This window comes from Hippocampus guttulatus, chromosome 13 (genome assembly GCF_054856545.1).
Source record: "Hippocampus guttulatus isolate MCC_2025c chromosome 13, RoL_Hgut_1.0, whole genome shotgun sequence".
NCBI classification, from domain to species: Eukaryota; Metazoa; Chordata; class Actinopteri; order Syngnathiformes; family Syngnathidae; genus Hippocampus; species Hippocampus guttulatus.
This window is the reverse complement of record NC_141273.1, coordinates 4784861-4805765: the sequence shown is the minus strand read 5'-3', so window position 1 is coordinate 4805765 and position 20905 is coordinate 4784861. Positions and strand designations below refer to the sequence as shown.

Sequence of the window (20905 nt, the reverse complement as noted above, 5' to 3'; positions counted from 1 at the left end):
CTGATTCAATTGATCAGTATTTTTATAAAGCTTCTACAAATCTTGCTGATGACCTGATCATTTGAATCAGGCGTGTTGCAGGAGGGAAACATCTGAAACAGGCTGAATAGGGAATCTTGAACACAGGACTTGGGCACCCCCGCTGTATACTGTCTGTAGCACGGACACGTGGTGCTTGTAAACACGTGTAAACGCGACTCGTCTTGTTGGATCAAACCAGAAATGTGAACGGAAAGATTGGGAGTGCTCTGGGAGAGAGAGCTGTAAATTACTGACAAATAATGTTCGGGAACCTATTTCAGCCTGTCAGAATATAAACTGAAAAGAAGTCTTAAATGTGATTATGGTCACTTCGAGAGGTTGGTCTAAAAAAAACAAAAGCAAAACTACATTTGTCTTCTCACGTTACATTGAATGAAACTTTTTTTTGAAAAAGAATTTCCAAATGTGACGTGACTTTAGTTATAGCACTTATCATCATCATTCAAAATTGCATTTGCGGCAAACAAAGCAGCTCCATGACATTTCCAAGAAAATCTATTCCTGGTATAATTTCAAACTGCAGTCGAGCTTCCTGTGCTGATTCACAATTCAGAACACAAGCCGCTGTTAAGACTCAAAGGACATTATTAGCGGAAGCAAATATCCAATGGAGAGAGGACCAAGCCCAGAATTATGGTTAAATGGGATGATGTAAATGAAATTAAAAGCCATTTGTTCTTTCTTTCTGAACAGAGGAGGAGCTGATGAGTGGTGGTGAGGGCAACAGTGGCGGTGAAGGTGGAGGTGGCGGCGGCAAGTCAGGTCCCACAGTGGAGAGGGACGACAACAACAATGATGAGTACGAGAACTATGACGAGCTTGTGGCCAAGTCGCTGCTCAACCTGGGCAAGATCGCAGAAGATGCCGCCAACCGGGCAATGACGGAGTCAGAGATGAACAGCAACTCCTCTCACAGTGCTGAAGAGGAAGAAGAGGAGGAGGATGAAGAGGAAGAAGAAGAAGAAGAAGAGGAGGAGGAGGAAGAAGAGGAGGAAGAAGAAGAAGGGGAGGAGGAGGAGGAGGAGGAGGAGGAGGAGGAAGAAGAAGAGGAAGAAGAGGAAGAGTGCGAGGACGCACCAAGAGGTAATCAGCACGATCTGAGTTTGGACGTTCATAGTGACGTGGTCAGAGAGACTGTGGACTCGCTCAAACTCCTGGCACAGGGACATGGGGCTGTGTTGTCGGACAATTTGGAGGGACAGGACTACGCGCAAGGCATTGCTGGAAACGGAGACTGTTCCCACAACGGCCTAAGTGTGCACAACGGTGGGAACGGACTAAGTAAGACCACCGGTAATGGACAATTCGAAAACGGTGATGAGGAAGTGTGTCTAAGCAGTCTGGAGTGCCTACGGAATCAATGCTTCGATCTTGCTCGGAAACTTAGCGAAACAAAGCCCATAGATCGCAACGGGTCCTTCCAGCAGAATCATTACCAATGCGGGGACATGAATCAGCAGCCCCAACATCACGGCTATGGGGAGTTCCAGCATAGCCAGGACGACAGACGAGCGCTGGACAGGAACTATTCAGACATGGACAATCTCTTGAAGCTTGAGGAGCAGCTGAGCCCGCGATCCAAAGCCTTTGCCAGTTGTGTGCAAGCGGACCGTTTTCACCACCGAGACTTCGACGAAGACACGGCCTCTGTGACGTCAGATAGGTCAGAGGAAGTGTTTGACATGACAAAAGGCAACCTTTCCTTGCTGGAAAAGGCTATCGCGCTGGAGTCCCAACGTGCAAAGGCACTGAGGGATAAAATGGAGACGGAAGCAGCTAGGAGAGACGGCGTGAGGTATAGCCATGATGACCACGGGTCACGGCATGCCTATGCGGTTGAGCGTAAAGGGCGACTCCCTGATGGAATGAAGAAGCTTTTCTATCATAAAGGTGAGTGCTTCAGACCGACATGCTCAGAAGAACGTGTGCATGTTCATTAGATGCAATGCCAAAGCTGAAATTTACAACAAACATGAAATCCTTGCATCAATCCATTTTTGATACCACTTTTGTCCTTTAATGGTCATGGAACAGTGAAAGTCGATCCTCACTGACTTTGGGCGAAAGGTTGGGTACAATCTGGACTGGTCAACTGCATGACACGATATATTGCATCTTATTGAATGCTAGATACAGCTCTTGTATCCAATCTCATCAAAATGAGCGGGTGTCCGATTTTTCTTCACCGTAAGGCTCCATACAGTATGTTATTTAATATATTGTCGAACCGTGTTCTCTACTGTCCATCCTTCACTGCAGACAGCAGACAACCCGCATGCAGGCTCAGTTCCCCCGTATAACCCTATGACAAGCTTTTTGCGGCCAATTTGAAAATTTGAATCTTGGTAGCAGCAGGAGCAGTAGCAGCAGCTTATGTTGTTAAAATAGGCCAGCATGGAAACATCAGAGGGTAGGCTTGTCAGGCATAAGTAATGGCAATCTGCACGGCCTGTTAGGGCCGTACATTTCATCCCTGGGATGCAGCTTGGGGTAAAGCCTCCTATTTTTAAACCTATTTTTAAGGACTCGGGGAAGAGGAAGGCTTGCATCCCTTTGCAGTGAATTAATTTATACATTCCTCTGCTCTTCTTACACCCTACTGTCCGACTTTTACACTTAGAGTCTGATTTTCAGCGAGCCCGCAGAAGGACAAAACATAACGAGTGCTGGTTGCGCTGGCTGTCTGCAGCTAAGGACTGTAAAGAGCAAGTGCAACACTCATTCGGGGTGCTTTGAATGCGGCACTCCTCTTCCAGTCTAAATTATTCCACTCATAATATCTTTTTACTGCGGCAATATTCAGCCTTAATTAGGCTAAATTATTTCCCCCCCACACAGGATATTTAGACAAGAGACACAAATAAGAGCATGCTAATTCACAGCAGGGTGATATTAAACCTCAAATGCCACCCAATTCTCAGCAGGTATATCTTGCAACGTAAATGCCACACAAATGTTAATTTCGAGAGTCTTCTGCAGACTCGGTGCTTGAATGATGCTGGAATAAAGAGTGGAAGGCTGATAATAATCTTGATATCAGACGGACGATAGTAGCAGACACTCACTCGGCGGGGTGCCTGTGCGTGATTTAGAAAACACAGCATGTTGAAAAGCTTGAGGTGGGGAAGAGGAGGTCAGGGATGAACGTAGTTTGGCGAAAGAAGCATGAGGTTAAGATGAGAATGGAGGAGTACCCGAATGACCGATAAGGAACAACAGGCCCACTGACTGCACATTAATTATCCAGAGATGGTATGGTAATGGGGCCATTTGCTATGCAAAGCACAGCCCCTCCCAAACCACAATCAATATCCCTCCCTTCTAGTATGCCTTCCACCCAGGAAAGGCTGGCAACCGAATGTATGTATAAGAAGGCATGCAGTTAGAAATACTTCCTTGGTATTTTATCTCATGCTAACAGCCAGGGCCTCAAAAGAAGTCATCCTTAACAAGCCAAATGATAAAAATGATGGTTTACATCAAAGGCAGAAAGAATGGGAGGTGGGGGGGGGGGGCAACAGAATGACAACACGCAGCACCCTCTACGCACAGATTTTATTTGGGTGAAGGAGTGGTGTGCTCTCTGTCACCTCTTCTTAACCCTACTCCTCACTTGATTCTGTTCTACTTTGTTCTTTCTTCATACCCTCTGGGGTTTTTGTGGGGTTGTCACTTCATGCCTTAGGAGTTGCAGAGTTTCAAATCTTTAATCAGCCACGCATCAGTTTGCCTGTACCCACCTCCTCCCTCATATTATTCAAATACTGGTGCCTAATGAACATTTCAGTCTCTCATATTGTTGCTTTTTGGTTGTACAAGATGATAAGTTGTTTATGTCGCAAAGCTCTGTAAGAGAGAGCGAAAAAAAACAACATTCTCAAGTCTTCCTGCAGTCAGCAGATGTACTGTAGCGTCGTGATTTCAAATCCAGAGTCCTTGACTTTGAGCAGTGAGAAAGTCTTAAATATGTAAACATAAACTTCATTTATGCTCTGGATTTGGAGAAGATAGAGGAATGGATGTCATGATTGTGGATTTTTTTTTCTTCATATACACAAAACAGTAAATATTTATTTCAAACGCATGCCAGGACATTTCTGTATAATCAAGGGCAAGGTCAAGGTCATCTTTATTGTCAAATATGCGATTTTAGGGTGCACTGTCGGCTTTTGGGAAAATGGAATGGCTTTAGGTTCGCCTTATAGTCCAGAATTGCAACCAAAAAAAAGAAAATCCCTCAAAATGTAATTACAGTATCATGTTGAATCGTTTGAATGTGAGTGAATAATTGTCATGCTTTGTACAGTGTTGTGCTGACTTTAAAAAATATATACAGTATCTACTGTTTTTTGTCAAACAACTGCCATGGGTTGAATTGTTCACTATTTCAATGAATGCCAAGGTTAGGATCAAATGTCTTTCAACAAAGAGAAATCTAAATTAGGAGACTTTTATATGATGAAAATTGTGATCAGTAGGGTGTGCCCAGTGAGTAACTAACAAGCTGGCTCTTTTTTTAACCTCAACTGGATCAAATGTTGGATTCTTCTCAACGGAATGCTTGCTTTCACATGCAAAAAAAAAAAAAAAGAAAGAGAACCCAGTCAAAACTAACTGGCCGGGCACTTAAAAATAAAAAGTATTCATTTGACCTTTGCCTCTCTGCTACTTTAACCATTTCCAATTGTGCTGTATTAACATCTAATCTTTCGCACAGAAGCTTCCCGCGCAGACAAGAAAGAGAGTCGCTGTCCGACACCAGGCTGTGACGGCACGGGTCACGTGACTGGCTTGTACCCCCACCATCGAAGCCTGTCGGGCTGTCCGCACAAAGACAGAGTGCCACCAGAAAGTAAGCCATCTGGTCTCATACCAGCACCCAAACTGTGGCCTTCGCCGACCGTGTCACTCCGCATGTCTCCCTGTGATCACTGCTGAGTCGCACTCGCTGCGTGTGTGTATTTGTGTATCTTCTGAACTGTTTGATCGTGACATCCTGCAGCGGTACTTCTCTTGTGACCTTTTGCATGCAGCCAGAGTTTTGTTCGCTGATTGCCTGCTTAGTGTGCCGTGGTGATGAAGTATGAAATGAGGACTTGATCTGTGAAATGCAGAGGTCGCTGCATGTTTTTGCATGAGACTCTTTTGCCCACTTTCTAGACATGGGTCACATCCACTCATGTGGCCAGATTCATTTTTTTTCACAGCATGATTGGCTGAAAGGTTTCATTACCACCAAGATGTGTCGGGGCAGTGTTTTTGTGGAACCCAATAACCATTGAAGTTATTTGCATGAACATTATAGCAGAGCTCAGATAGCAGATCTATTTATGTGTCTATTTATTCTGTCAGTAATACACAATGCAGATATTCGTACAATATCTGCAGTGCTTGATTGGTTCTTTTTTAGAAGGCTTATGCAACTGGAAGAACACATTGGATTTTAGTGGAGCTACAGTCTGTTCCAGCAGATGGAGCCATAGGGGGGAGGGAGGAGGGGGGGGGGGGGGGGTTGTAGTTGACGCCCACAGTGTATTTCCATTTTTTTGTCATAGACTGACTAGAGAGTTTCACAGGTACAGTCAATATTTAGTCATTTTCCAACCAGATGTAAGTTTTTGTTTGTTTATGATGTGCATTCCCGCCAAAGTGCAGTGGAGGATCTCATCCAAAACCTACGAGTGTGCAAGATTTTTTTTTTTTTAATTTGGAGAACAAATTACAAATTTAAAACATAATCTTGATTTATTACTGTTGGTATAGTTTACTGCAGCTTATTCACCAGTAAGTTATGAGGCTGGGAGAAAAGAATCGACCGTGGCGTTCTGCAATGAACTGGCTGCTCTTGATAATTTTATCCATTTCATTCTAGAGCACAGACGTCGATAACACCGAGCCCTTCTTCAGCCATCCATGTCACCGAACCTATTCTTTTCGTTGCATTCTTCACTCAATTATTGCGCATCGAAGGGAAAGGCTTGAACCATATCTCACTATTGCATATCAAGTGAAGTAGCAATAAAAATTAGCCTCGAATCAATCCTGAGTCTTCACCATTGCTGTTTAGCGTGGTGTTCACCTTGTGCAAAAATGTCTCCATAAAAGACAGATTATGTGTTTTATTAATGGACCCAGTTAAATTCAAGATACGATCTGCTGTGACAGAGATCACAATCAAAATAAAAGAGAGTTTTAATAATGGCAAAGAAATTAGTTCACATAACAACAGGCTTGTAAAGACCACCGGTGCCACAGTGATTTCAAGTTATGCCTCACATTTCCAGAGCATTTTTGGTTGACTGTACAACATGAAATCGACACGTAATGTAATGGGATGCATACATCCAATTTCTTTTCCGCTTTACGGAGCTATCCCGGCTGACTTTGTTTGAACGGCGGATTAGAGCCTCGACTGGTCGCCCATCAGTTACATGGGACACATAAAGACAGAGAACCCCTTCACCCCATGAAATTACAATCCGATCTGTGACTATAAAGTAACATAAAACACTACAACAGCACATTCTATTTTTTGATTACAAGCAAATGACAATTTTCTGACCAGTCAGGAGCTAGCTAGCAAGCAGCTAGCTCAGGAAAAGTTTGTACGTACTGCTGGGGAGTGGAGACTGAATCCTTTAAGCCAAAAGGAATGCAAATGCAACAAGAAGTGACACACTAACACGTGGGACAAAAGTGCAGTACTTGGCCTCACACATTCTTCAGGACGTATAACTACTTCTCTTCTCACGTTCGTCTTTTTGTCCTATCATTATCATCCTTTCTTGAATGCATTATTTGGTGTAGCGTAACCACTTGCTGCTTTTAAGGCAGTATTGAACAATGAGCCATGATTATATTATATGAAAATAAATAACAGATAAATAATAATAATGAATGTATAAGAATGAAACTAAATGCGCAGAATGTTGTGCGCAAAAGTAGATGCAATATAACTGTCAATATGAAAACTTTGGAGCCTAAGAAATGCACGCGGTTTGATCTTTATGTGTGTTGCGCAGTCAAAGCGCCTACTCGCGCAACTTGCTTATTCAGTGAGTGACACATGCCAACAGCCAGCCCGAGGTGATACACACATACATACAATACATACATACAATACATGCATGCAGGACATGATATTGCCACAAGCATTGGCTCACCCATCCAAATCATCAGATCCAGTTATTTTCATGGCCACGGGTGTATAAGATCAATCAGCTAGGCATGTAGACATAGGCATGTTTTTACAAATATTAGTGAGGGAATGGATCTCTCTCAGGAGCACAGTGAATTCCAACATGAAACAGTTATAGGATACCACCTTCGCAACAAGTCCAGTCATGAAATTTCCTCCTAAATTTGACGCAGGCGACTGTCAACTGCATGGAAACATTTGGGAATGGCAGCAACTCAGCCACAAAGCGGTAGGCCAAGTAAACTGACTGAGCGAGGTCAGCACATGCATTGCACGAAAAATTCAACGGCAATCGCGACATACCTCTAAACTTTACGTGGCCTTCAGATTGGCTCAAAAACAGTACACGAAGCTTCACGGAATGGGTTTCCGTGGCTGAGTAGCTGCATCCAAGCAATACTTCACGAAGTGCAATGCAAGGGGCCAGATCAGGTGGTGTGAAACGCGTTGCCACTGGACTGGAGGAAAGTGGAGACGCGCTCTCTGGAGTGACAAATCATATTTCTCCATGAGAAAATCCGATGTCTTGGTTCGACACTTGTCTGACTGCATTGTCTGCCTGCGAGTGGAAAGTTTTGTGGAATGGGGATTATGATTTGGGGTTGTTATACAGAAGCTGTCCTTGGGTAACACCATTGAAGAAAATTTTGAATTCTTCAGCATAACAGGAGCGTTTGGAAAATTCAATTTTCCCAACCTTGTGTGAACAGTTTGGAGCTGGCCCATTCCTCTACCACCATGACACAAAACAAGGTCCATGCATACATGCATGGATGCGTCTATTGTGGATGAACTTGACTGGCCTGCAAACTCAACCTTTGAGAACACTTTTTTCAAGTGGAGACTGGGAGACAGATTTTCCTCATTCAAACATCAGGGTGACCTCACAAGATCTGAATGTAGCCTCACTTTACTACCCAGCAACCAATGTCCCTGACTTGCTTGGTAGCATGGCTTATTCATACTGGTAATTTTCCAACCAACCCAAGTTACCAAATTGATGTTACTGTATACTTTTTCAATATAGCACATTTTTAAGCTATTAAAAATAGAAGAGCGTGGTGATCAACTGACCTCATGACACATTGAAGGCAGTGACTTTTGCGATGGTTTTTCTGGGCCCGGTGATGCAGCCTTCTGCATAGAAAATCAGTTTTACGTTTACCCTCGAATTGTCTCAAGGACTGGCCAATTCCTTCTTTTTAACTTTTGTTGCTAACCGCGGTGCAATAATCCAGGCAAGAAAACTATCAACACAACGGGACTGTGCGTCGCAGTAGCCGGCAGATTGCTGGTGCGCGTGCTTTATTGTAAGCCTGCGTGAGCGCACGTGCTCACACGGGAAAATGATCGACAGACTCTTGGGATCACATTCTGTCTCTATCATCTCTGACTGGCTAGTTTCGTCGTGCCGTGACAAGTTTACAAATAATAACAACAACAAAGAGGGCGTGGGGGGCGAGACAGGTAGGATTTTTCAAAAGATCATTTTCACAATATTGTAGTTTGAGCAAAACGAACAGTTTGACAAAAAGTGTTTTTAGTTTTTAACACTGCAACTCTACTTTTAACAATCTGTTTTGAAATATTATCATACATTCAAAAAGGCTTTTTCTGAATTGCAATGCATCTCAGAATGCAATCTCCCACTTATTTTAATTACGACACAAATGACAACATGACCAAAATATTACTTTCTGACAATATCCGTCCAAAGTCCAAACTGAGATGATCAGCTCCTGAATTGAGTGTCATTAAATGGTGCGAGTGTACCTAATGCTGTGATCAACAAGTGGGCGTGCCTTTGCCTCTGGTGCTCAAGGACGCACAAGTCTAACACATAGACTGCGCAGTCTCGTGACATCTCAAAGGTGACCTCGCTCATACGTTCAGTCACTGCATCGTCAGCCAATCACTCGCTTCCTGTCAATATGTGCTCAATCGTCTCACACAAAACAGAGTCTTTGCTTGGCTAGTTTAAAAGTAAGGATGACAACACGCCGCACAAGTGACTACCTGCAGGGCAAACTCAGCGACAGACCATTCTCTTTCGCTGTCAATGCATCTGCTGTGCAGGATAGATTATGTTTTATTAATGCAGTGGTTTCATTTAATTGGGAAATCACACAGTGCAGGCAGACGGCTCCTTGGGAAATGTGAAAGATGACAATTAAATTATATCTCAAATTCATTAATTTCCTTCACCGTTTGCTCATTTTAGCTTTCTTTTTCTCTCGACAATATTGGTAGAATTGATTGTTAGTTTTTCCAAGTCATTTGCTCATGTATGACGCAAGGCGTTTGCTCTCGCCAAGAGTTTGCATCCTTGCATTCCTTCCCTCGTTCTTCCCATCCTGCAATTTGATGAAGACTATTTTGTGGTGCTTCAATTTCCTGTCTCTTTGCAGAGGGCAGGACAAATCTAGGATATGCATAATGTATTGGCTTGTGGCAAGTTGAGGTGGCGGGCTTTTTCCAATTACCTGCACCGAACACCAATTAGTATGTAAGGGAAAGAGGATGATGAGGGGTGAAAGTTTAAGGGGGTGATAATGATGAAGCCGATGCCGATGGGGTTTGGCCCCGCATGGCCCGGTGTCGAGAAGACTCTTCCCCGCACCCCTACTTGCAATGCTCCGACAGCTCATCTCAGACATCCATAGATCATTAATCTAATTGGCTGGTTGCCACGGGGCGTGAGACAGTTATGGACTGTTTTAATGGTAAGCGGTACTGAACACCACGCTGTCTACGCTAACGACGTGCCCGTGATACCAAAGCGCAAATAACAGAGGGAAGGGATCTTCTATTGATTTCAAGACATGTGTTTTGCATGATTGTCTGCTGTTGGTTGGATCTGCTTTCGGCATGGCCCCAATTCCCCCCTCCATTTCTGTGTCTTGCTGAACCTAAATGGCTCCTTTTTATTCATGACCGTGCCTATTGCATGAATATTAATTTGAAAGGCTCGGATAAGTGGAAGCAATATGGCGGGAAACCTTGCCTGCCCTTTCAAAACTAGCATTCATTAAAATGAAGAAGAGGTCATTTGGGTTCACGCAGGCTCATTTCTTAATGATGTTTATAATGCCAAGCTCACACACTAATAGAACTCATGCGTGGTTTCGAGGGGCTCCTAACCTTGCGTGTTTCTCACTCCTGTCTCCTGTCGCTATGAAGTTGTGGCTATGTATGAGAACGTTCTTAAGTGTCCTACGCCTGGCTGCACTGGACGCGGCCATGTCAATAGCAACAGAAACTCCCACAGAAGGTAAGTGATGGCCTGCCCGTCAGAAACGGGCTCGATCCATGTCCCTTTTTTTCTGTGGGATCTTATTTCAGTTCATGTGGACATGAGACCTTGAGTTTACTTTTTCTTCCATCCAATCATTATTTTATGTGTTGATTATGATCATATTGTTAGCTTGATGGGGATCATTACCCCCCCCCCCCCCACCCCAATCAGCAGTGTTATATTGTATTCATTATCCGCTGGTGTCTTTCTTGAAATATTTGTTTTTATGAGCAAGATTTTGTCTAAATCTTGATGCATCCACCTGGAATATTTGTGTCATTATGTTCCAATTAACATATCGTGAGGACTTCACATATACATGCAATTATACAATAATGTGTTGAAATGAAATACTTATTTCTTATATAGATCTGAACATCATTTGCTAGGTGCCAGCAGTATCATACATAGATTGAAGTGTAGGGAATAGTTAAGGCAGGTTTGACCCAAACCACCCATGCAGAATGCAAAATTTCCTGGAGGAAAACGCTTAAACATTGAACAGTATTCTCAAATGCAAGATCAGGACAAATCAAGTCTTTACCAAAGGTGGAATGAAATAAGGTGGGGATTATCAGTGCAACTGAAGAAAGAGCACTGTTAGCACGGAGGTATCGGCTATTGGTCACATGTAAATAGGGGGCTGCCACTTGCTATGTAAAGCTCGCCTTATACAGTAGTCATCACACGACAAGGCACAACTGAGCAGGACACAAGGGTAGGAAAGAAGATGAGTTGCTAAGACACCAAGTGTCAGGTCAAGCAAACGGGACTAAGTGGAGCTAACAACCAACGACATAGGTAACACGAAAAGGACGACGGGATGTAATTAGTGAATACAGAGGAACAAAAACAGGGGGGACCAATATTGAGAAAAGCAGCACACAGATAACCGTTTAGTTGGCTCTTTTCCTTTCATCACATCCAAACCAAAATGGGCAGCAGTTTGAAATCTTCATCTATTCAGATGTGGGTGTTAATCGATAATATTCCATTTGCTTCTCTTGAATCCAGACGGAATTTTAGCTGTTTAGATCCTAGCATGTAGCCAAATGGGTGGCCATTGATTGTGTAGCTAACGCCATAAAAGTTTTCACTCTCTTACGGCTTCAAGTTGTTCCTCTAGTTCACGATCCGCTATTTCAAATGACACTGTGCGTGCTCAAGTGTGAATCATTCATCAGACCCTGGTTGGAAAAATATGGCATCTATCAGGTGCAAGTTTGAAAGGAGAAACAAAAATAGCCTTGCTGTCAGATGGGGTGAGGTTACAGGGAAAAAGGAGTCACCCACAGCAGATGCTCAGGGAGTTCAGGCATAGCAGCGGCTATTAGCACCTTTCTGCCACTCAGCCGGGCTGACAGAAAAGGTGCAGACCTGGGAAGACCGCAGTGCCCCCATACTGTGCTCAGTGACACGGCTCAGGCGTCAAATAGGCACGTGCATCCACACGAGCCATAAACTTTCACTTTTCCTATAGAAGGAACGATACAGATTCGATGCACAGACACACATTTGTGGGCGTTGTGTGACAGGTGCTCCTGTGTACAGCTGCATATTGGCTTCGGGCCACTGTCAAAGTGCATTTTAGGAGACCTGACACGTTACATTAGGCAGAGCAGTGCAGAGGAAAATGGAGGTTAAGGACCGCAGTGTGTACTTTTGGCACTTTTGGCCAGTTAACTGTCAGGACAGTTGCACTCTCTACCAAGCCATAACAGGCATATAGTATTCCCATACTTGCCTCTGTTCTGTATTTACACTTAACAGATATTAGGCCATATTGTACGACTTACTTATTTATTCATTTACGGGCTTGATAAGGGATCTTCAAAGGAATAAGTGTGTCATAGCATGCAAAGCAAAGTGCAGAGGCAGACTCGGTTGAACTTGACATCCCCAACCTCAACGTGGTCAGAGGTCAGACACCTGCAGGATGAAAGGGTCATGATCCCTGAAATCAAAAATATTCCTCTTGACAAATGCAACATAAGTACAGTATAGTCCATTTTAGAGAATGGGAAGCACAGTGACCAAGTGGTTAGCACAGCTGCCTCACACTTCTGAGTTTTGGGTTTAGAATTGCTGTCTTTCTGTTACTCTTCCCCTGCATTCCAAAAATGTTGGATTATGGTAGATAATGGTAGAGTGATTATCTCCCAAAAGTCCCAGTTAGTTGCTCCTGATGCTGCGTCATCAGTAGGTATATGAGATAACAGTTTGAATTACACTTTGAATGCTGAAGGTAGAAAAACGCTATTGAGGTGACAGTGCATTTGCCATTTAAGTATAAAGCCTTTTTTTGTTCACAAGTAGCCATTCTGTCCCCTCTTTCCGTGTTCATGCTACACCTGTGCCCTGGGTGTGTTTGTGAGGGGAATGGGTCGCAAGGTTCGTCTTTCAGTTCCTTGCGCATTAGGGACATCTTCGGAAATCACCTCCGAGCGCGCACTAGTTCACTGTGAATGTATGGAAAGAGAGCGTTTCTCAAAATTGTTCTCCGGCTACTCAGTGTGTACCAAAAACTAGGCGCTCCGACTGTGAACATGGAAGGCCAGTGTGTGTGTTCGGAAAATAATAAAAGCGGAGCGTACTCTACCTCTCCGAAGATACGGCCGTCAGCCCGAATTTCTGAACGCACGTTTGGTTATAGTTATTTATCTTTCAGTCCATCTTAGCAATGGATCGTGATAAAAAAAAATACCCACATTTCCCCCCCCCCCCCCCCCCACCACCAAAATCGCTCAGTCTCCCAGAGCAGTAAAGAAGAAGAGGATGATTGGAAAAATGAGCCCTGTCCAACTCCTGAAGGTGCAGCGGCCACAGCTCATAAGTGCAGAGGCTTCAAAATAGTGTGCAACAAGCATTCCCCAATAAGAACAGGGGAAAATAGCGAGGTGATGCGGGCATACAATTTGGGCATTTCTTTCACACTGAGCACGGCGGACCGAAGGGGTTACAAAGACATAATCAATGATGTCGATCGGACAAAAGGGTCGAAATCTCTTCCTTTGGGCAAATTCATACTTTATATTGAATACATGGACCTATGTATAATACTTGTTTTTTTGTTTTTTTTAATGGGAGAACCTGTCAAGGAAGTGAAGTGAAGAAAATTCCTTTTTTTTTTCTCAGCCCCTTCACACATTGGTCACGCCCCCGCCCCCTTAGTTGCCGGAGAGAAAAAAATCGTGGCGTCATGCCTGCCCATAGGTGTGAAAGTAAGTGTGATGTGTGTCTGTTTATGAGAACAGTCGGGATAGGCAACCCTAAAGCCCGTATTTGACTGAGCGGCTAAGGTTTGCGAGGGTGTGCACGCAAAGCGAATGTGTTTGGAGTTTCTCTTGGCAGGGTTTGTTCAAGGTCGCAAAGGGTCGCAAAAACGTTCATCAACACTTTTAACAGTCACAGTTTTTCTTGTTGCTACAGAATTTTGAACATGACCGCATAAAACATGTTCATTTACCATATGGCAAAATCTAGTGCATTAATCATATTGTGAGCTCCTCCAGAAGAAACAGACAGGCTACTCGAGTTAACATTATCTCAGCGATGCTGTGAAGCAGCCATTTGAGAATTAGTTTGTCAGACAAGCACATTAGCAATTAACACATTTTAGAACATGTACAACGTGCTCAGAATTCCCCTATTCAAAACTGTATCTAAGATTTTGTAGTGTGCCAATGTTGACACTTTTTTTTTTCAGTCTGTCTGGATGCCCCATTGCTGCAGCCGAGAAGCTGGCCAAGGCGCAGGAAAAACACCAGAGCTGTGACGGCTCCAAGCCCAACCAGGCTTCTGACAGAGTATTAAGGTAGGACCGACTCTCTTTGCTCTTATTCATCATCGGGTGGCCTTCAAACAACAGTAGCTGTCATAACTTTTGGCAACTTCACAGTGGAAGATAAAAAGATAAAACTAGCGTTTGTTCTCCCATTTGATGAATTCACATGAATGGTTTGATACATGTTCTGGCAATGTTGTTATTGAGGGAGCTCCACGTTTGTCAAATATCTGTCACGATGACATGTTTTGCACCTTTTCCCCTTGTAGTTCTTAAAGCTGTTCAAGTTTGAAGTGCTTTTTGTTTCATGCTTTATCTTTCAGCGAATACTTTCAAAAGACTGCGTGTTCATTTGTCTCCTCACTATTGAAGACAAATAAATCTCTTGATTCCCTAAATGCAGTCAGTCACATTTATCATGGTGTAGCCCAGTTTTGTTTTTTTGTTTTTTGTATTAGAGACTGTTATAAAGTCATACATATATCTAAATGTCACGACTAATTTCAACAATTTAGTTATGACTGAATATAAACACAGTAACTTGCACTTCATCGCTTCCTTGTTACGGCTTGCGGCTACGCATACAGTGGTTATGTGCATGAAATTATAGGTAAAACCATTAATAATTGTGAGTGCAATATAAAGAAATAAAGACACTCAATGTATTTTTCATTGGCAGTGGAGGTGAAGAAAGACACACAAGCTATGGCAAATGGAGGCAAGATCCTTTCTCTTAAACGCAGCCATTTACCAGCATCATCTTCCATATTTCAATCCTGGAGTGTTGCCAACAGTCTGCACTTTCCTTTGAGTCGGCCCACTTTAAGCCAAATTTCCCTCCCCTCCTTTGGGCAATTTTCAGTGGCTCAGTCCAACTTCCACCCCCTCGTCATTTATTTTCCAGGCCTATGTGCTTTGTCAAACAACTGGACTATCCTCAGTATGGTGACAAGAACAATGTTTCCACCAGCACGCCCCGATCCAACCTGGCCAAGGAGCTGGAGAAGTACTCCAAGACCAGCTTTGACTACAGCGCCTTCGAGGGTACCAACAACCACCAAGTGTATGGGAAACGGGCCATTGCACCCAAGGTTCACGGGCACAGGGATACCTCCCCGAAAGGATTTGATGGTAATATGTCATAGCAAATTGAATTTCCATCTTCCACTTTGTCTTTAATTATGCCAATCAATGAATAAAGCTAAGTTGTACTTTAACTTCCCTGATAGTATTTTAATATTTTTTAAAAAAGTATGTCGTGTGTGTGTGTGTATGTATATAAATATCCATACAGTATATATATATATATATATATATATATATAGAGAGAGAGAGAGAGAGAGAGAGAGAGAGAGAGAGAGAGAGAGAGAGACCATGATTAGGACTGACAGAGCTGAACTTTTCCATTAAAAATCAAACTAAATTTGGACTGAAATTTAAGTATGCAAACTAAAGTCAGAAACATTTTTGAAATGCCAGAGAACAAGAGTATGTCTAAGAAAGCCAGAAGAAAGCCAAGTGATGACCATAATCTGTTGGGCATGTTGTCATCAAAGGCCACGTTACTCTCATCTTGTCTGTGTGCAGATATCACGTTCGTCTGCTTGATTTGGGTAACAACCTGGCCAACCGGCTGTTTTTAATTTTGAACTATGAACAAACAAAATCTGTTTCTTCGTCAGCATGGAATGTGGTCAAACAAACTTTAATCCTCGCCCCCAAAAAAAATGAGGGACATTAACGTTCTTTTGCAATAAACTTCTTCTATTTAATGGCACCAGAAAATACATGTGCAAACCTATGATATACAGTAGGGACCAACCATTAAACATCTTAAGCAGTTAACTATTCAAGCAGGGCTCATTTCCCCTGAATTATAAGATAAGATAAGATAAGAAAACCTTTATTCGTCTCGCAATGGAGAAATTCCCAATTCACAGCAGCAAAGTTATGAAAGGAAGAAGTAGAACAACAAAATATAGGAGCTGCTGGAAAGGCAGCCACTCTCGCGGCGCCATTTTGAAGTCAAAATAACAAAAATAACACAACACAACACATAGGACACAAACGGTCGTGCAATCTTCACCACTATTCTGCATACACTTTGTTGTCTGAAGCAGTTCTAGATGAAAGAGGAGAGGATCAAAGTGTCCTTTCACCAGTGGATCAGAGACGTCATGCTGAAAAATGTGCACACGTCTGCTACAAGCTAAGTTTATAATTCTTAAGGATAGCAATACATGTTGGGTGATTCTATTCTTTCAGCTTTGGTTTGAAGAGTTTGAGGAAGGCCAAGTTAACTAAGTAAGGCCCAAAATGAAATAGTTGAACTTGAAACTTGAAAAGTGACTGCTACTGCACTAGGATGACCTGGAATGGCAACAAATTCCCGTAGACGGACAGCAATATATTGTAAGAAATCTAGACTAGTGAAGAGTTGAACTTCAAGTCGATGAAATTGTTTGTTGTCCCCATTGTGTATGAAAACAGTGATAGATAAATTGGAGTTTATTCCATGCGTTCTGCAGCCAAGCGCTATTGCAAGAACTCCAGCTCAGCCAGCAGCACCACCAGCACCTACGCTCCCAGCAGCAGCAGCAGCAGTCTGAGCTGTGGAGGTGGCGGAGGGGGTGTGGGAGGAGGTGGCGGCAGCAGCGCCAGCAGCACCTGCAGCAAAAGCAGCTTCGACTACAACCACGACATGGAGGCTGCGCACATGGCCGCCACGGCCATCCTCAACCTGTCTACGCGCTGCCGGGAGATGCCCCATGGTATGGGAGGAAAGCCCCAAGATCTGTGCTCGCAGGTAGGAGACCAGAAGATATGAGAGCAATAATAATAATAATAATAATAATACATTTTATTTAGAAGCGCCTTTCAAGACACCCAAGGACACTTTACGATAACAAAAAAAAACACAAAACAATACAATATCCTTTTAGCCTTCTAAATTGTGTGTGTTTTTTTTTGTTTTGTTTTTTTAAGCTACATAGTCTGCACTGTTTGCTTGAAAAATAGTGATCTAATTAGTATTCCTTCAGAAATGTCATTCAACAGAAATTATTCATTAATTAATTTTTCACATTATTCACTGATTCACAAATTCATTATAAAACATACAGCAATCATATAATTAGAATTGTTTCGATTTTTTTTTAGTTCATCAATTCAAATACTTTCTTTAAAATGATGTGCCCCCACGAGTCCAGACATTATATTCTGATTATTATTTCAATTAATGGAATATTTTTAAAAATCCACTATTTTTTATCCATCTCAGTAGACGGCCATTTTGCCTTGTACTGACACCTGCTGGTGACTGAAAATGACATCACAGTGCCTAAGGGCTGCACTTGCAAATGCCACATCACGAAGCCCTTAAAACAGGTGAGCCGTGATGTCATTACTTAGGCACTGTGACTTCAATTTCAGTCGACGGCAAGTGGCTGTACAAGGCAAAATGGCTGCCCCCTGAGATGGTTAAATCATATTCCACAAATACAATGTTAGAACCCATCATCAGATTTTTTTTTTTACTTGACTGATTTACGTAACTGCACTACAAGCCAAACAAATTGCATATGCCTGACTAAAAGGGTCTAAGCCAAAAGTCAAAAAACGGTTCCATTCACCTGGCTGTTTGGATGGTAATCGACGGCTGTGTATCCCAACCTTTCATGAGCCAAGGCACCCATTTTACAGTATGTTGGAAAAAAAATCTGCACACCAAAAATTTCACAATAAGTATGACTCCGAAGATAACTATGTTGACTTTGTATCAATTTAATTACAAATTGACTAAAGTGCGAAATCCGGGCCTGTTGAATTTGAACGTAAAGTTGATATACTTTCAGGAAGCCATGACTTAGTCTGTTGTATGAATCAAGTGGATACACAGGTGTACTGTACCTTCTGTCATTTGAATGAATGAATGAACGAATGAATGAATCTATAGTCAGTGCAAGTGCACAAAGTACCAAGCATATAAACTGACTTTTTATGAATGGACTTGGATGAATTTGGATTTAATAGAAGCGTGTTTAAATGTTATGCTTGTTGCTATAAAGGATTAAATATACATACATCAATAATTAATAAATAATTATTTTCAGACAAATTAAGAGAAATCATCTCATGATCTCTCAGCTCACTGGTGTATCACAGCATTAGAATCACTGACCTAAGGACAGAGAACAAACATACTTCCAAAATGACAGCGAAACCTCTAGAGTTGACTATAATTCATTTCTGCATGCCAGTTGATTTCTTTTGAAACAATTTTACTACAACACTACATGTCAGGTGCCTGATGGGACATCAGGGATTTCGGGTTTTTGCATGACTGAGATGTATTTTCTCTCCAAATTCTGGTCAAAGTGAATTTTACAACATGCGCATCATAACTATGCAAAAGTGAATATTTTCTATTAAATGAAAGGTACACGCATTTGTCATTTAAATCTTCTCTCAATGCCCCTGTGCAGAGTTGCCCATGGCCCTTGGGAGTTCCTCAAGGTTGAAAATGTCCCCATATATGACCCTGCAGCCTCATGTGTCCGCATCTAAATGAGGCTCGATCTCCTGTAGCAGTCACGGACATGTCTATCCATAGATTATCTCTCTGCTTCTTTCATTAGATAAGTGCTGGCAGAGAAACCTGACAGAGATAGGGAGACTTCACCCATACGCTCTAAATAGACAGACAGACACACAGAGACAAAGCTCCATGACTGCGACTTATACCTGGGAGTCAGCGGGGCTTCTTTTTTTTTTCCTGTGCGGGGATCAGATAGGAGCAGGACCAAGCGTCGTTTGACATAGCATAAGCCCAGTGTGTCATTTTTGAGAAGATAAGGTGACACTGTTTCTGTATTATCTGTGCCGAGATGCCAGGAAAATGGTGGCAGGAGAGAGAGAGAGAGAGGCGGGGGCGGGGGCAGGGGGGTCTCTAATGCTTGATCAATGCTAATGTTGACGATGTAGACTATGATTGAGCTGATGATAAACAAAGCGAGATACAGATTTTATTTGGGGGGCGGGGGGGGGGGGTTTCAAAAAGTCACAATGCACACAATGCAGAAGGGAAGAAAATATACAACATTGCAGTACAATAGAGGAAGAAGAAAAAATTGGAAGAGAAGCCAAAAGCCACGTAATTTCAAAGCAAAGTGGAAAGGAATAAAGTTGGCAGGAACAAACACCTGCAGCAGTTAGGACTTCCTGTGGCGCTAAATCATTTCATCGTCAGTCCTATACGTTGGGGCCAGACAGGCAGGATGCTCCCGGGGCAGGACGGGAAGACAGGAGACTTCACAGGGCTTTTTTCCACTCCTTGGTTTCTCATTCTCTTTCATCTCAGCACCTCAGGTCGTGCCAAGCACTACTCCTCTCTGACTATCAGTGCTCTTCACACACACACACACACACACACACACACACACGCACACACACACACACACACACACACACACACACACACACACACACTTATCTAACCGCATTCTTGTTTTAGTCATTATTACTTACACCTTCATTAAATGGGTATACAGTCTCTGAATGCGTATGAGAGAATATTTTTCACTGGTGGAGCTTTTCTTATTCTTGTACAAAATATTGCTGCTGACCTGTCAGATTTGCATTGATTAAGTACCGTAATGTAGCTAGCATTTCAAATGAATTAGTTTCATGTGTTGTACAGCAACATCGAATACCGTAATAGTTTCTTCTTGGGCAGGCTATGATTTAGTCTCTTTTCTAGCTAGGCTGGCCAACATGATCACGCACATAGACTTAGCATGAGCACAAGTGACAGATTTCACTGTGTGTTGTCATTTTCAACTGTGACGTTTCACAAAAGAAATTAATAAATCCACCCGTACACTCTGAACCGGTTGCCAGCCAATCGCAGAGCTCATATAAACGAAACCATTCATTTTCACAGGGACAGTTTGGAGTGTACAATGAACCTGTAATGCATGTTTTTTTTGGAAAACAGGCACAGGGAGAACAATACTGTACATCCTCAACCTCTGTATTGTGGGGCGGATGTGTATTGGGAGATTGAGTTTTCTGATCCACATTGCACACATGAACACATTTTTCAGAGCATTTTTTCTATTTATGTGTGTGATTACAGTTTCCAAGAAAATATCTCATGCAAGCTGACACAAAAAAAGGAGGACACATTTCAGGGCTGTTAATGCTCCGACATGATGACATTCTATGGATGTATACCTCGATACTCGGACAATGTGAAACATTGTGCCAACAGGATAAAACCTTGTGTGTGTGTGTACATTTAATACTATCACAACTTTGAAAAAGCAGTGCAGCGCATGACTCATGGGGCTGTTTGAGTTTGTAGGCGCTCGGGGCCAGTGTTAAGCATTGTTTGTACAGTACTTTTAAAACTGCTGAGAAACATTTGTGACAGTTGGCCAACATGCACAAAGTTTGAAGCCCACGGCTTTAGAGAAGGTTTATTTCCTAAGCAAGAACTGCTACAGCTCCCAAAGAGATGAAACGACGTCATCGGTCAACCATATACAGTCAGAGACAAGCCGCCATATAATGAGCCTCTGACATG

General features: G+C 42.7%; 1 protein-coding gene across 8 annotated transcripts in view; it reads left to right on the top strand.

Annotated features, from left to right (window-relative positions):
• myt1lb (myelin transcription factor 1-like, b) overlaps positions 1-20905 on the top strand; it is a 120557-nt gene that overhangs the window by 79203 nt on the left and 20449 nt on the right. For 6 of the 8 annotated variants that reach the window (XM_086127339.1, XM_086127336.1, XM_086127332.1 and 3 more), the window contains 6 exons: positions 736-1932; positions 4760-4894; positions 10421-10511; positions 14242-14349; positions 15224-15450; positions 16848-17125. In XM_086127339.1, the coding sequence (XP_085983465.1) occupies positions 736-1932; positions 4760-4894; positions 10421-10511; positions 14242-14349; positions 15224-15450; positions 16848-17125 (2036 nt within the window). The remainder of the gene's footprint in view (positions 1-735; positions 1933-4759; positions 4895-10420; positions 10512-14241; positions 14350-15223; positions 15451-16847; positions 17126-20905) is intronic. The other 2 variants (XM_086127334.1, XM_086127335.1) reach the window with 2 other exon arrangements.